Source organism: Electrophorus electricus, chromosome 1 (genome assembly GCF_013358815.1).
Source record: "Electrophorus electricus isolate fEleEle1 chromosome 1, fEleEle1.pri, whole genome shotgun sequence".
Taxonomy (NCBI): Eukaryota; Metazoa; Chordata; class Actinopteri; order Gymnotiformes; family Gymnotidae; genus Electrophorus; species Electrophorus electricus.
In genome coordinates, this window is record NC_049535.1 from 14,941,481 (window position 1) to 14,956,480 (window position 15,000).

Sequence of the window (15,000 nt, forward strand, 5' to 3'; positions counted from 1 at the left end):
TGTGTGTGTGTGTGTGTGTGTGTGTGTGTGTGTGCTCACATCACATCAGGCTAAACAACATATGACAGGTGACATGTGTAGTAACAAACAAACATGCGTGTATAGAGATTCACACACAAACACGCACATGGACACACACACACACACGAGCACACTGTATCTTCCCTTTTTTTAAGTGTGAGAGTGAGTGTCCATGAATAGTACAGGCATGGCATCTTGTAACACTATCAGTGCATGTGGGGGGTTGCGGTGTGTAAAGTAGACTCTATATAAGGCTCGTAACCAGGGGAGGCACCACAAACACACGCAAACACCTTAGTTATTTTGCTCTCACCACCCACCCTCTCTCTCTCTCTCTCTCTCTCTCTCTCTCTCTCTCTCTCTTATTCTCTCTCTTTATTTCTCCTCTTTCCCCCGTTTTCATGTGGGCCTTCTTTCCGAGTCTGGATGCAAATCCGGCCCCCTTGCGGTGAGAGGCTGGGCTGTGATTAAGGAGGAGAGAGGCTGCCCTCTTTGTTCTGCCCCCGGGGGGTGTTTACCGGCAGAGACACGGCGGATCAGATATGAAAGGCATTCGGGTCAGGACTGATGTGAGCGAAAGTGAAATCTTACCTAAGGCATTTTACCGAGCAGCCGGGTCCGGGGCCAGCTGACACTGCCTGCTCCTTGTGTGTGTGTGTGTGTGTGTGTGTGTGTGTGTGTGTGTGTGTGTGTGTGTGTGTGTGTGTGTGTGCACGCGCGTGCGTATGTGTTTGTCCTCCCCCAACATACACACGCACACACACACACACACACATACACACACACACACACACACACACACACACACACACACACGCATACGCACACACCCCGCTAGGAGAAAATATCTTTACAGGCAAGATGGAGAGAAGGAAGGAGAAAAATGTAAACATAACTGCATTAAATTGTGTTTTTCAAAAAGAATGAATTAAAGAGAAGACACGTCATGACGGTGTGGTGCTCAGCCTGTGGAAGATGTGTGTAAGTGCTCTGCGTTCAGACCGCCGTGTGCGGTAACAGTCATAACCACAGACTGGCCTGTTATTGTGTCTACGTAGAAGGCTATGAACGACTAACCCACCACCGCACATACACGCTCAGCTCACACACCTTACGCCTCGTATCTGGACAAAGGGTCGAAACCCAACCGGGGTGGGGAGGAGGAGGAGGAGGAGGAGGAGGAGGAAGAAGAGCTTCGGGTGCTTATTTTCAGCGCAGGAACAAACAGCATCCGCCAGAATCAAACTCTCTCGTTTTGTTTTGTAATAATTTAATGACTTAAACCCCAAATGCCTCAAAATGTGACCAGTTTACAACACAAATTAAACACAAATATAAAATGAAGTTTCAAAAATAAATGAATTATTATTAGTAGTAGAATAATTAATAATAATTAATAATAATAATTGTAATGGTGTCTTATGCTTCAACATCTCTGACTACGCTGTATTTGCTCTTCAGTGGCAAAGCAACTGCTGCTTTTCGAATATCAAACAAGATGTGTCTGATTCATCCACAAACAGAGGGACTCACGAATAAACTAAACGACACAGAAAATAAATACATTTAAAAACTGTTCAACTGAAGGTAAGAAGTGTATAAGAAAAGTGTTCAGTCAAAATCTCTGCCATGATGGCAGGTAAGAAACTAGAGGGTGTGTGAGAGCAGAGACAGAGTCAGTCAGGCTGAGAAGAAGTGGCAGGACAGAGACACTCCCCTGTTACCACACACTGCCCCCACACACTGCCCCCTGCCACCACACACTGCCCCCTGCCACCACACACTGCCCCCTGCCACCACACACTGCCCCCTGCCCCCACACACTGCCCCCTGCCACCACACACTGCCCCACACACTGCCCCCTGCCCCCACACACTGCCCCCTGCCACCACACACTGCCCCACACACTGCCCCCTGCCACCACACACTGCCCCCACACACTGCCCCCTGCCCCCACACACTGCCCCCTGCCACCACACACTGCCCCCTGCCACCACACACTGCCCCACACACTGATCCCTGCCACCACACACTGCCACCACACACTGCCCCCTGCCCCCACACACTGCCCCCTGCTACACTCCCACTGTATGCTCTGCACTCCCTGTGGCACTGCAATTATTTCACCTGCTTAAACAAAATCAGCTCCACAGTGATGTGCAGCGGAAATCACCTCCGTCAGCTTGCTTTCCTTTATTTATATATATATATATATATATATATATATATATATATATATAGAAGAAAAGGGAGAGAGAGAGAGAGCGAGAGAGCGTGAGGCAGGGGGTGTGCTGCTCTGTGCTGCAGACGATCGTGTATTTTTTGTGCTCGGGAGCGTCCGTGTCTGGGGACAGAGAATGAGCCTCTCCCTGCCGCCGCTCACATTATCAACACGTGGATGAAACACGTTAACCCTGGCAGCCCCACTGAGTGTGAGAGCAGTGGACCTCTGCCATGCCCCTCCCGACCTGCCTGGCCACAGGGGTCACGAGGAAGAGGACAGCGACCCTTTCTTTGGAGCTGGGAGCAAGAGAATGCACCTTAAAGAGCATAATGGAGAGAGAGAAACTGTTTAGACTAGGGGGAATCTGCCATTGTTGAAGCTGAAAGACAGTCTGTGACTAAAGAATCAGTGACCCCGCCCCCAGGCCCCACCACCCTATCACACACACACACGCACACACACGCACGCACGCACACCAAACCCCACCTTCAGTCTGAATAAACTATAATAACTATAATCAAACAGTAGGTATTGTATTAGACTCTTCCAATAGAGATACTTTTTTTTTTGGTAGTGGTGGTGGTGGGGTAACTAAAATTATATAATCAATATATACTAGTGGGAGCATCTGCTGTTGAATGGGATACTGATGACTGAAAATGAATAAGGCTTTGTATGTTACAGGAAGCATGCAGAGATGCACATTGTAGGCTGGGTTCAGGAGGAAGCGTGAGTACAGTCTCCCTGCCAGCGGCTCCGTACGGAGTTATGTTTCTGCAGCCGCTCGGAACTCTTCAACAGCGCTGGGGTCGCGAGAGGTGACCCCCGCCCCCGTATGGAGCAATACCAAAATAAGGGCTAACTCAGGAAACAGAGCAACTTTTTACACATAACTTGTAATATCTACATACAGACACACACACACTCCTAGACAAGAATTGCGCAGTCACTGTGCATTTGGTGGGAAAGCATGCCAAAACAAAACGTGGTGAGTGACCAGGCCGCAGGACACAGTCTGTAGCTTTAAATTACTAAACGCACGCACACACACACATACAAAAACACACACACACACACACACAAAGCAAAGTGAACGAATGCTCACAGCTGGTGAGGGCTGTAACACCTGGAAAGACAGCGGGTGGGGTGGGGGGGAGTTGGGGTCTAATGCTGCTGTGTAACTCCAGTCTTGTATGGCAGCAGAGATCAGATACCACAGCCTGACACTAACCTCAACCTCTCAACATGTGGGAGAGAGAGAGAGAGAGACAGACAGAGAAAGAGCGACAGAGGATGGACACTTGCAGCATTTGGTGAAATGGAAGTGTGAGTTGTATGCTGTCTATGTCTCTCATGGCTGCGAGCTGGACTGGAGATATGCGCATGCACTGAGGAACAAACTGCCCACAATCTGGCTGACAAATCTCATCTCTTCTCGCGCCGCAGAAAATATGTCCTAGCTATGTGCGGCCCAGTAGGGAGGAGACAGCAGAGCTCCGACAGCACCGAAGCCGTGTTCATCTTAGCTAGGGTTCGCCACGCTCTCTGGTCTCTCCATCAGGGAACGTGGCAAATGCACCTTTTTCACAGACAAAACAAAACGCGCGGGCGTGCTTCCGTCTGCGCTCCATGATAATACACAAGTCCCAAGGTAGCAGAGAGTGTCGACAGTGGTGTCCACCCGCAGGGGCCACACAGGTGTACAGAACAGAAAGGTCCGGTCCACTGCAGAATGATTTTCCGTGCTGATCGCGAAGGGTTAAATTCATCCTGCTTTGCATAATAATTACTGCAACACAATTCTGTGACTTCAGGTGCCTCGCATCCAAAATGATCAGATTTTCATTTTTCTCCTAGTTTGTAATGCCCCTTAAAGTCATCCTACATAGTTCTGGTTACAAAACACCCAGACCTCCTGCAACCCAGCATCTGAAAACGTGCCACAATTTAACTAAGCCCTTGGTATCACAGTGATAACTATCATCATGTGAAAAGTTATCAGGCGCGACCAGAGCGGAGCTGCGCACCGTTCTGCTGAAACGACGGAGAGAAACGCGCTCTCAACACAGATAAACCGATGCGCTCCCCCCGGAACCCCGAGCGCTGGCATCGCATGCCACGCCGAAAACAAGAGAACATGATAATAACGGAGGAAACGCGGCCGCGCTGGAAATATCGGTGCACTAACAAAAGACCACTGGCATTTCCTTAAAACAGTGTAAATCGCCTACAAAGGTAAAGAGGACATTTTTATTAAATGCGTATCCGCTGTAGCAGGGGTGTCACTGTGACCTAATCACCACTCCCACGTTATTTACTCAAAGGTTTTTTTTTCCTCCAAAGCAAAAGGGCTGCAGTACAGTAACTTGAGGCGATGTAGCTAAACAACGGTGTGTTTATTTATCGTCCATCATTTGAGAGTAAAACGTCACGGCCGGTACGCTTCATGCTAAAGGGGGTCTTTACGCGCGACCTTTTGTAAGCCGAGCAGCAACGTGCTTGAAGCTACTTGTAGGCTGAAAAGCGCCTCGACCAGTCACATTGATTTTAGTGGATCAATACAGAACATTTAATAAAGAAAAGGGGAAACAATAAAAAAAAAATGACACATCAACAGACGGGGACGAGGAAAAGCGCGGTCTAACAGCTGAGGCCGCTCGGTGCGCTTCTAGGACATTTAATCCCCGTGAAACCGCAGAATTAAAAACTAAAATCTAGGCGCACAAAAACCGGGGAGCGTCCCCGTGACATCTCCGGGCGAGCACCGGCGGGGGCCTTTCACGAGTACCCCATTTATAACGGCTTTTCTAATCGTCAGCGTTTGTTTATCTGCCGTTATATGGTGTATCGAGGCGGTTTATACAATTTACAAACCATGGAAACAATGGACTGTTAGTCCGGGGAGGACTATCCGCCTTCTCCGTGACTCCGTGACCTCGGTGTAAACCGGCCTGTGCCTCAACAAATGTCGAGTCCCAAACAGTCCTAAACGTGAACTCGACAAGTTAACTCTAACTCTAACGACGAAAAAAAAAATTCATATTTCTCTAAAGGTGCAGTCGAATTAATGTGACCTATCTGTGGTATAATATCAACAGCTTGTGGGCACTTGCCAAATGTCCCAGAACAATTTGTGTACAACGGAATGTGTGTTTGTTTTCTTACGACTCCGGGCAGAGCAGCCACAACTAGTGTTATCACCATCGCACTTGTGTGTCATTTAGTGGCGTTCACAGAGCTACCCCGCATTCATCTGTGCTGAACAAAACACTGTGGTCTCTGCACACTACACTGGCAAATCCACAACACAACGTACCGTACGCCAAACCTACATAAAATGTAAGTCATGTTCATAATTTTGGAATGAATGAAAATTAGTGCACACACACACACACACACACACACACGCACACGCACACGCACACGCACACACACACACACACACACACACACACACACACACAATGCAGCCTGGTGTGCAGGCGTCGCTCGAGGGCTACAACCATAACTATGTGACTCTGTTTATAAAGTGTCATCAGCATTCCCTGGGAAATGAACATTTTAACGTCAAGGACAGGCAGCTATTTAAAACGACAAACTAGCCCAAAACAAGCGCGCCTGAACACGAGTAACGGTTTTTTTTTTTGGAGGGGGGGTTTGTTTGTTTGTTTTTTTTCATCTGCTGGGAAATAAAGAACGCGAGCAGCTACTGCAAAACTTTCCCCAGTGCTTCTCTCACTCTTACGATTGCCTCCCTAACTTGCTCCAACTTCCGTGTGCGAGGAATGAAAAGCCGTAGCCACAAAACCCTTGTCGGTGCGCTTCAAGTGATCCGTTAAATAACCGTGCGTTCACACTACAGACCCATTTAGTTCTATTTCTACTTTATTCCCTATGAGCAAGAGGAGACCAAAAAAAGGGGGTTATGCGATAGGCGACCCGTCAGCCGGACCCCTATCCCGAACCGCCGTGACAACACAATTCCGCAATCACACACTCCACTCTTGCCAGATCACTTTTTTTAAAAAGCTTTTTCTTACCGTTTTTCCTCCTCGGATTGGCTTGCTTTCGCCGCTTACACCGGGGGCCATCCGCCATGGTCTGCCTCATTGATAGGAGTGTGTCAGACGGCGGCTCGCATGGAAGCGACTCCTTCAGTCAGCGACGCGCACTCTCGGTATCTGGCGAGCAAACACAGCGACAATGTACACACTCCCGCGGCCGCCTGTGTATTAAAACACCGAGCGCACGTTTCAGCGTTTACATCCCTCGCTCGTACTGCGATCTCGACCTACTCTGGCACATTTAAAAATACATATAGACATACATATATATGCAAGGAGAAAAAAAGGGGAAAAGGTGCACGTTTGCGAGGATACGGAGGTGTTGGATTAATGGGCTGTTGGTTCTTTTGGATGCAAGCGATCGGGTTAAGGGGCGCGAGGGAACGAGGCAAAGAGAGTGTACGCGGAGGGGGAGAGAAAACTGCACGGTAAACGTACGGCGTAATTCACGGCGGCTGCCTGCGGGGAAAGAGCGAGGTTTGCGGGGTTTCTTTAAACGCGAAACGCCTTTGGACGCGGTCTTACACAAAGACAAGGACGGGCTCCCTTCGCTCACGTCTCGGTGTCTTGCTAACAAACTCACTAACTGTTGCACGGTATCGCACAGGCCAGCTCTCAAGCCAAAGGAGAAATGGTTCACGCCACACCACACGGCAGACGTGGTTCATCTAAGTTTCAGACTCTTTGAATAAAAATGGATTAATGCAGGCAGACTCGGGGCTTTAGAAGCGATGAGCCTATTTCATTTAAATAGGTTAAATTGGAGTTGGGGAATTATGAAAATTCAGAGGTCAACATTAACAGGTTTTCCACATGAATAAAGTCACTTTCCCTTTTTGTGGCTACCACATTAATCCTGAACTACAAAATACGCATACCGCCATAAACGTAGAAAATTCAAAGTGCACATTAATTAAGAAGTGTTTTCCAATGTAAAATAATTAAACAACCAATCTGTTAGTTAAAGGATAGCTGCAAATTTGTTTTACCTCATTTTATTTACTCATTTTATTGTAGTTACTATTTATATTATTACAATTATTAATTTTCAGATTATTCTTATTCGTACTATTTCCCTTGCCAGTTTTTGGTTTGTTTGGTTTTTTTTTTTGGTGGCCTTGTCGCGTTCCGTGCAGAGCGCACAGAGAGGACGTCCCCAGCTTCGGAGAGCCCAGCTCGCCGAAAACTTTCGTGGTGTGCTGGGTTCGGGGATTGATCATCTCTCGGGTGTGGTTTATAAGGTCGTGTAAATATTCTGGGTTTCATTTAGCCCGGCTCAGCGTGCTCACTGCACTCCGTCCCGTACGATCGCATTACAGCGGGAAGCGAGCCATGACTGGCAAAACAAACACTCGCAAATACCTCGCAGGACATGATAGCAGGGAAAGTGAATGAAAATACATTTAAGATAATAGACCGATCACGAATGGAATATAAACGACTGATACTGCATTGCGCAGTAATATCTGTTGTAAAATACATCATTTGCTTATTTGTCAAATATACATTTTGTTCGATGAACTACAGTCGACGCAACGGAATTTAGCAATGCAGAAAAAAATGAAAATCTTTTTGTTTGCTAAAGTATTTATAACGTAAGAATTATACGAATAGAATATCTTTATTTGACTAGTATTTTAATTTCGGGTCTTGGTAAAATCATTCTCTATTGAGTTGCACCCAAAAATAAGCAGTTAACTGCCATTCAACTGACTATAGTGCTCACCTTTCACCTGTGCAGGTGAACTTAAAGGTAACTGTGCGTTCTGAAAAAATATTCGCATTCGACTTTTACTGTCCTATATCAGTAAAAAAAAAAATCATTACAATCCCGCTCTTGGCTCGGATTCCTATTTTTACAAGAGGAGAAAACAAGTCTCACCTACCTTGTTGTTTACGTTTCTATCTTCTCGAGCTGGTTGCGCGAACAGGCAAACTGCAGCCGCGCCGGTTTGGAAAAGAAGCGGATGGATCCTCGCGAAAGCGGAATAAAGCCTTGTTAATAGTTGGAGGACCGTTATTCCTGCAGCGCAGGTTGGGACTGATCCCTTTCAGCCACTCCAGGAAACAAACCTGCGGACGGACTGACGTGTTACGCCTCTTCTAATGACATTTTTTTTTCCCTTTTCTTTTCTGTAATACAGAGGAGAGACCCTGAAACACGCGCCACCTATCTTCACGGGGAGGGATAATTGAGGAGTACCAAACGTGAGCATCTTCTGGGAAACGGAATAAGTTTGGGGTTTGTTTTTTTTTTTTTTTTTGGCTTTTTGCTTTTTGCTTTTTCTCTCTTGTTTCATGAGGCGAAAGTAACGAATCGTATCGAGATTACCTTTCAAACAAAACGCTAAAAAAGAAAGTTGGAGATGCCTGAACTTCTCTCCAAAAACCTTCGACAAAACTCGCGATTTAAAAAAAAGAAATAACGGAATCTCAAGTGTGAAAAAGTCCGAACCCAAGAACAAGGACTCAAGGACTCAAGCGACGGCGAAAAGTGCACGGAGTGTGTTCTGAGTTACGGTCTGTCCGCGAGCGTCAGGTTCGCTCACGGTTTTCCCGTCGCGTGATAGTCGAGGTCGGCTGACTTCAACTTAACGCCTCGCGTTCAGCGCGCAGCCCTTCTCCGTTACCGCTCCGGCTCGTGCTCGTAAAAGGAGGCACATCTCACGCAGGTGCCAGGTGAACGTGAAATAAACCCAAATACATGATCTGACCACTGGAAGCGAAAGCACAGATACCTTTTCACGATTTTCCATACACTTCTGTCATATTTATGTGAATTTAAAGATACATATTTCAACCTGATAAGATTTTTTTAATGCTTATCTGAGTAAATTGAGAGCCTATGGATTTACGCAATTTACAATCTCGTGATTATTAATCGGACTGTTTCTGAAATTTATTTATTTATTTATTTTGGATCTTTGCTTTTTCGTTTCTGCACGGAGCTCCACCGGGCAGGCGGAGGGGAAGCCCCACCTCGAGGGGCCGTGATTGGTTATGTAAATAAAGTGTTCCCGGCGCCCGCGCCTCCTGCACTTATCTGGTGTATGGATAATTAAACCATCAATCAGAGGGGAACGAGCGCTTGATGCCTTTGTTCCAAGCCAATCGGATCGGGCCGCGGTGGCGCGCGCAGCAGGCGGAAAGGTGCTCAACATCTGGAGTAAAGAAATCCTGCGGATATGAGCGTGCAACCGCCACTTAAACGGTACCGGTCCCCGGAGAGATATTAACGCGCATCATTCGACTGTCGCTTAGGTAAGCCTATATTATTATTATTATTATTATTATTATTATTATTATTATTATTATTATTATTTACTAATCAGAAAAAAAGACCATTTGTCTTAACTTTCCTGGGCTTCTGATCATTTCTAAGTTAGGAATTTCGTGGAGCGTTATGGATTTTATCCAGGGCTTGATTCGTTGATCTTTGCGTGTCATTTTCGCCTGTCCGGTCTCACAGTCCTGTTAGAGTCAGGAAAGGTCTGTCCGCTGTAGGATACTGCTCGTTCCTCAGGAGAGATCTGTTCACAATTACTGCCACTGCTGGATCATCGCAAACCTTTATGTTCTAATTTAGTTTAAGCCAACAATTTATTTTTAAATTAGCTATTATCATTTTACCGGCAAGGGTACGATTCTTTCCTTTAGTTTCCATTTCTTACTTATAGTGTAATTAACTCTTTCACTAGTGGACGCATATAGATCCTTAGTCGTGTAGTTAAATATGGGGTTCTTCCTTTTTTTCTCATTTATTTTTTTTCCTGCACGGGCTGACAGGCTCAGTACAAGACGTTAATACTTCGCACCTCCTGAGCGGCGGTTATCGGTTCATTCTTCCCGAATGTGGCGCTACCCTGGCGTTATTTGTGTGAATATTATATATAGCGTGAAATCGACTTACAGTCCGTAGCCAACCTATGCAGCAACCTCCGGGTTAATGTATCCGTTAATTTAATTGAGAAAACAGGACGCCCCCTCATTTCCCTGTCTCTAAAAACTGTGTCGCGTGTGTGTGTGTGTGTGTGTGTGTGTGTGTGTGTGTGTGTGTGTGTGTGTGTGTGTGTGTGAAAGAGAGAGAGAGGGGGGGTGCGTGCGTATGTGAGTTTGTGTGCATGTTTATTCTTTTTGCTTTATTATTGGTGGACGTTTTCGTGCAATGTCGCCATTTAGTCTAGAATGTCACTCATAAGTGCTGTACTCATATACCTCCTATAACTGTATTTGATCCAGTGAAATTTGACTAACAATACAAATTTTGAAAAATACTAAAAGAAACCCCCCCCCCCTCCCCCCCAAGATTTAGAATAAAACTATGGAATCAGATCTTTGTATAAGAGCTGATCTGCCCTTTTTCAAAACTCAACACATTACCACATAGACATAAAACCTGCAGAAGATAAGGACTGATTCTGCACATCGCATATCACTACTCAGAATATGATCTGATAACCAGTGGTCACGATAGGTCAGCTCGAGCCAGGCGCGCGCATGCAACGGCACAGACGCGGTTACGCACACATCCGCGTGTGAACGCGGGTGCTGAAGCGGGGAAGGGCTGCCCGAGCCACCAGATCCCGTTTCCCACATGCCGAACGCGCTTGCTGTGAGGACATCACTCCTGTCGGTCTTACCCGGACAGCGCCCAACTCCAACACTACCGGTTCGGACTTTCATTATTTTTTTCCGAGCAGACACGCGAGATAAAATGGTAGGACCAGGATGGGGAGTTTCGTTTATCGAGCTAAATCTATCTAGCAACCGAAAGTGTGTGTGTGTGTGTGTGTGTGTGTGTGTGTGTGTGTGTGTGTGTGTGTGCGCGTGTGTGTGTGTGTGTGCGAAGCGCACGTCGCTGTGCGGAGCTGCACGCTCACGGGGCACGCGCCGGAAGACGTCCACTTACGTAAAGCAGGACTGGAAAAAAAGCCACGCGCTGTAAGTCATTTACAAGGAGGTGTGGTGTGTGTAATTTATATATGGTAGCGTGGTATTTCTAACAATTTTATGAGTGTTTTATGTGTATGTGTGTGTGTGTGTGTGTGTTTCTCTTTGGCTCTAGGACCAGTACAGAAAGGAGATCCATGGGCAGCCCCAGAACATCTGACATCTGCAGTAGGGATGAGGCAGCGTACTCACAGGTGGTAGGAGAAGAGGAAAAGAGACAGAGAGACGATGGGGAGAAAGTTTCCTGTCTCTGAGAAAGGTGTCCTTAGAGTGTCTACTCTCCTTCTGTTTCTCTTTCTGTTTCCCATGCACACACACACACACACACACACACACACACACACACACACACACACGTACACACGCGCGCGCACACTCACTCACGCACGCACGCACACACACACACACACGTACACACGCGCGCACACTCACTCACACACGCACGCACACACACCCTCCTGCACACACACACACACACACACACAAACACACACACACACATACACACACACACACACACACACACACACACGTACACACGCGCGCGCACACTCACTCACACACGCACGCACGCACACACGCACACACCCCCGCCACCACACACACACACACACACACACACACACAAACAAAAACACACACACACACACACACACACAGGCACACACACACACAGGCACACACACGCATTCTTCATGAAGTCCGAGTCATTTAAATTAAGTTGAAACCACACCTCCCTATGCACGACCCGGGTGTAAACAGAGCGCAGTACGATAGTGAGGACCCACCAAATCCGTTCACACCATAAAAGTGATTACGGAGTTATCTTAAGGGACGAAAGTACCCAAATGCATCCACGGCAACAGCTCGACCCTTTCCGGCTTCTAACCCCAACCCCAGATCCCGGTGCACGGTCCGAGTTCAGCTTCCTCACCGCTCCGGCATCTGGTGTGCGGGAGCGCCGCGTGAAACCTGGGCCAGAGCTGCGCAAGCACCATGAGCTGCCACGCCATTTGTATAATTATCACCTGCGCGTGTGCATTTTCTTCGCCATTTATGAGCCAGAGCGCGGGAGCCGGAACACAGCCCAGCGCCGCCAACGTGCCAGGATGGGGGCTCATGTTCCGATCTGCCCCCGTGATGTGCACATAATACTTAACACATATGAAGGATTGATATTCCCATTGCCTGTGTAGCGTATAACGCACCTAGATGAACAGAAGATATAAAGTGGATGATTTGAATGAAGACATTCTTGATTTTCTAGATGACTGTGAGTATGTGTGTGTGTGTTCTTAAGCTCCGCACGGAATGCGCTATTCTCACCAGAGCCAAGTCTGTCATATCCTGGTTGCCAGAATTTGCACTCTACAAATACAAGCACACACCCACACATGCATACACACTCGCGCATACACAACATGCATAAACACCCGCGCATACATGACGCAGAAAAAAAAAGAAAACCAGAACAACGCGACAGACTGATGGACAATTAGAGAACACGGCGCGTGCGCCCGTGCGCATGCATGTGCCACCTCAAAGAGCGCGTGTGATCTTGTTAGCCTCTCGAACATATAAAACTAGTTTGGTTTACATTTGCTGCAGGCCAGGCGGACAGGCGCGTCCTGTACGTTTTGTCTGCTGCTCCCCTAAATCAAAACCAACGTCAGATGTCGCTCTCTGTTGGGCTTCTGAAGGGCCACCCGAATGAGAGCGACTGCATTAGGCATTCCACAGCTGCCCGGGCCTACATCAAATAACGCATCGATTTTATTACGGCACTATTAGGAGGCAGGAGTGGGACTGGGAACACGGAGTGACCGCATTATTGGCCCGCTCTCTGCATTTACGCACATCAAGGCGAACGATATGCTCAGAGAGGGAAAAAAAGGATTCATGGTGTACTCTTCTCCCCCCCCCCCTCTCTCTCTCTCTCTCTCTCCGTAAAGAGGTCGAGTCCCCGGCGATGAGAAAGTACCAGATTGGAAGTCTTACGCCCAGCAGCATTTTTGACTATTTTGATGTTCCAGCTTTGTGAAGCAAAGCCACAAGAGTAGAAGCAGAAAACACACCCAATTAATTCTGACATTGACAGAATTCTCTCTCTCCTTTTCTCTCTCTCTCTCTCTCTCTCTGTATTCCTCTTTCTTTCTTTTTTCTCTCTCATTCTCTCTCTCTCCATGCTTAAAAAAGGTAAGAAGAAAAAAGAAACAGACAATAAGAAAAAAGACAGATAAACTTTCACTCTGAGAAGTTGATTTATGCCTTATAATAGACTGTCATTAAGACAAATAATCCGGCACTGGAATAACTGTTATATGTCTAATCTCTACACGTTATATATGGGTATGTATGAGTGGATGTGCTCATCTTTATAGAAACAGAATCACTAGTCACTGTCTTTGAGACTGGTGCAAGCAGTCACACGGGGGAAACACATCTGTAACCTCTTCAGCACAGATAACAATAAAGCAACTCAATAAAACACCATTCTGATTAACATGACTGGACAGTTTTTCCGGCCACTGGCACACACTGAAAACCACGTGATCGTTTGATACCATGGACACTGGAAGTGGAGGGAAGTTATGATGAGCCATGTTGCCAAACTTTTCATGACACGCGTTGTATTTCTACGAGCCCACAGTCAACTGGCACGGGACCCGGAAGGCAGGGCCCAGACGCAGGGTCCGAGAGGGCCGTGAGAGGAAGTCGAAATGAGAAGGCTAATAACACGGCAATAATACAGCACAACAATAACTTGCATAATACAATATTTTCTTTATGTTTATTCAGCATTTCTTGTGTGTGAGCAAATAATGGTCACTTTACTTCTCCTTTGCTCTCCTTCCCACACACACACACACTCACACACACACACACACACACACACTCACACACACACACACACACACTCACACACGTGCGCAAGCTCGAGTGTATATGGCCTGCTTAGCATGAAAAGGGAAGGCAGATATGCCCATAAGTGATTCTGTGTCTTCTGTATGTTTCTATTTTAGTGCCATAGTCATATGCTCATCACACGCTGCCACTCTGATTAGCGCGTCAGCTGCTAAACTGCTGCAGCCCTGCAGACTGTGTTAACCATAACCGTCTATCACAAATGACCTAAGTAGACCAGCGCACCATTGGAATTCTAAATTACTGGCCATGTGTTTAACCAGTTTAGTAATAAATTGTTGTTTGTGTAATTACGTTTGCAGAAAGTGTACAAGACAGAGAGTCCACATGTGATTTAAACTAGTGCTCCTTAATAGGTCATTGCAGAGTTCAGTCCTACTGTACGAGTGTAACTGGAATCTGACAATGTGGAGAAAAAAACAGAGACCAGGATAAATCATTTTCTTTAGATGTGTAGCACAAGTAACTCATCATCACATCTCTCTCTCTCCCCCTCCCTCTCTCTCTCTCTCGTTCTCTCTCTGTCTTCATTTGGCTGGTTCTTAAACAGGCAGAACTGAAGAGAGTTGATTCCTCTTTGATCCTGACGCTTGTATTGAGAGAAGGGCTTGACGAGAACGTTTGGTTACAATTGACTGCTACAGCTAAGGGATGATCAGAGGTGCAGAGAGTTGCACTTACCACATCTCCATGCCAGCTCGGTGAATTAAAATTACAAAAACAGGCAAAAAAAAAAAAAGAAGATATATATGCAGCAAGCAAAGGTTTTTTTTTCTTTATTTCCTGTGTGGCTGGTAAACTGTAATTTGTGGGGAG

At 46.6% G+C, this 15,000-nt stretch overlaps 1 protein-coding gene and 1 long non-coding RNA gene across 7 annotated transcripts in view; one reads left to right on the forward strand and one right to left on the reverse strand.

Annotated features, from left to right (window-relative positions):
- The window catches only part of zeb2b (zinc finger E-box binding homeobox 2b), a 79,385-nt gene extending 71,103 nt beyond the window's left edge, over nt 1-8,282 (reverse strand). For 3 of the 4 annotated variants that reach the window (XM_027019306.2, XM_027019304.2, XM_027019301.2), the window contains exons 1-2: nt 8,196-8,282; nt 6,286-6,426 (exon numbers count right to left, since the gene is read on the reverse strand). In XM_027019306.2, coding sequence (XP_026875107.2) covers nt 6,286-6,355 — 70 coding nt within the window. In that variant the 5' untranslated portion in view covers nt 6,356-6,426; nt 8,196-8,282. Of the gene's footprint in view, nt 1-6,285; nt 6,427-8,191 lie in introns of all 4 variants that reach the window. The other variant, XM_027019303.2, reaches the window with a different exon arrangement.
- A 6-nt stretch (nt 8,283-8,288) lies between these two features.
- LOC113583150 lies at nt 8,289-13,764 on the forward strand. Of its 3 annotated transcripts, XR_004775666.1 has the most exons (7): nt 8,289-8,343; nt 8,454-9,570; nt 10,390-10,416; nt 10,784-10,978; nt 11,159-11,250; nt 11,375-11,518; nt 13,212-13,764. It is a non-coding gene; the product is annotated as an uncharacterized LOC113583150 (long non-coding RNA). The 3 variants fall into 3 exon arrangements; XR_003411232.2 differs by having other exon boundaries at nt 10,390-10,978; XR_004775665.1 differs by lacking the exons at nt 10,390-10,416; nt 10,784-10,978.
- The last annotated feature ends 1,236 nt before the right edge of the window (nt 13,765-15,000 follow it).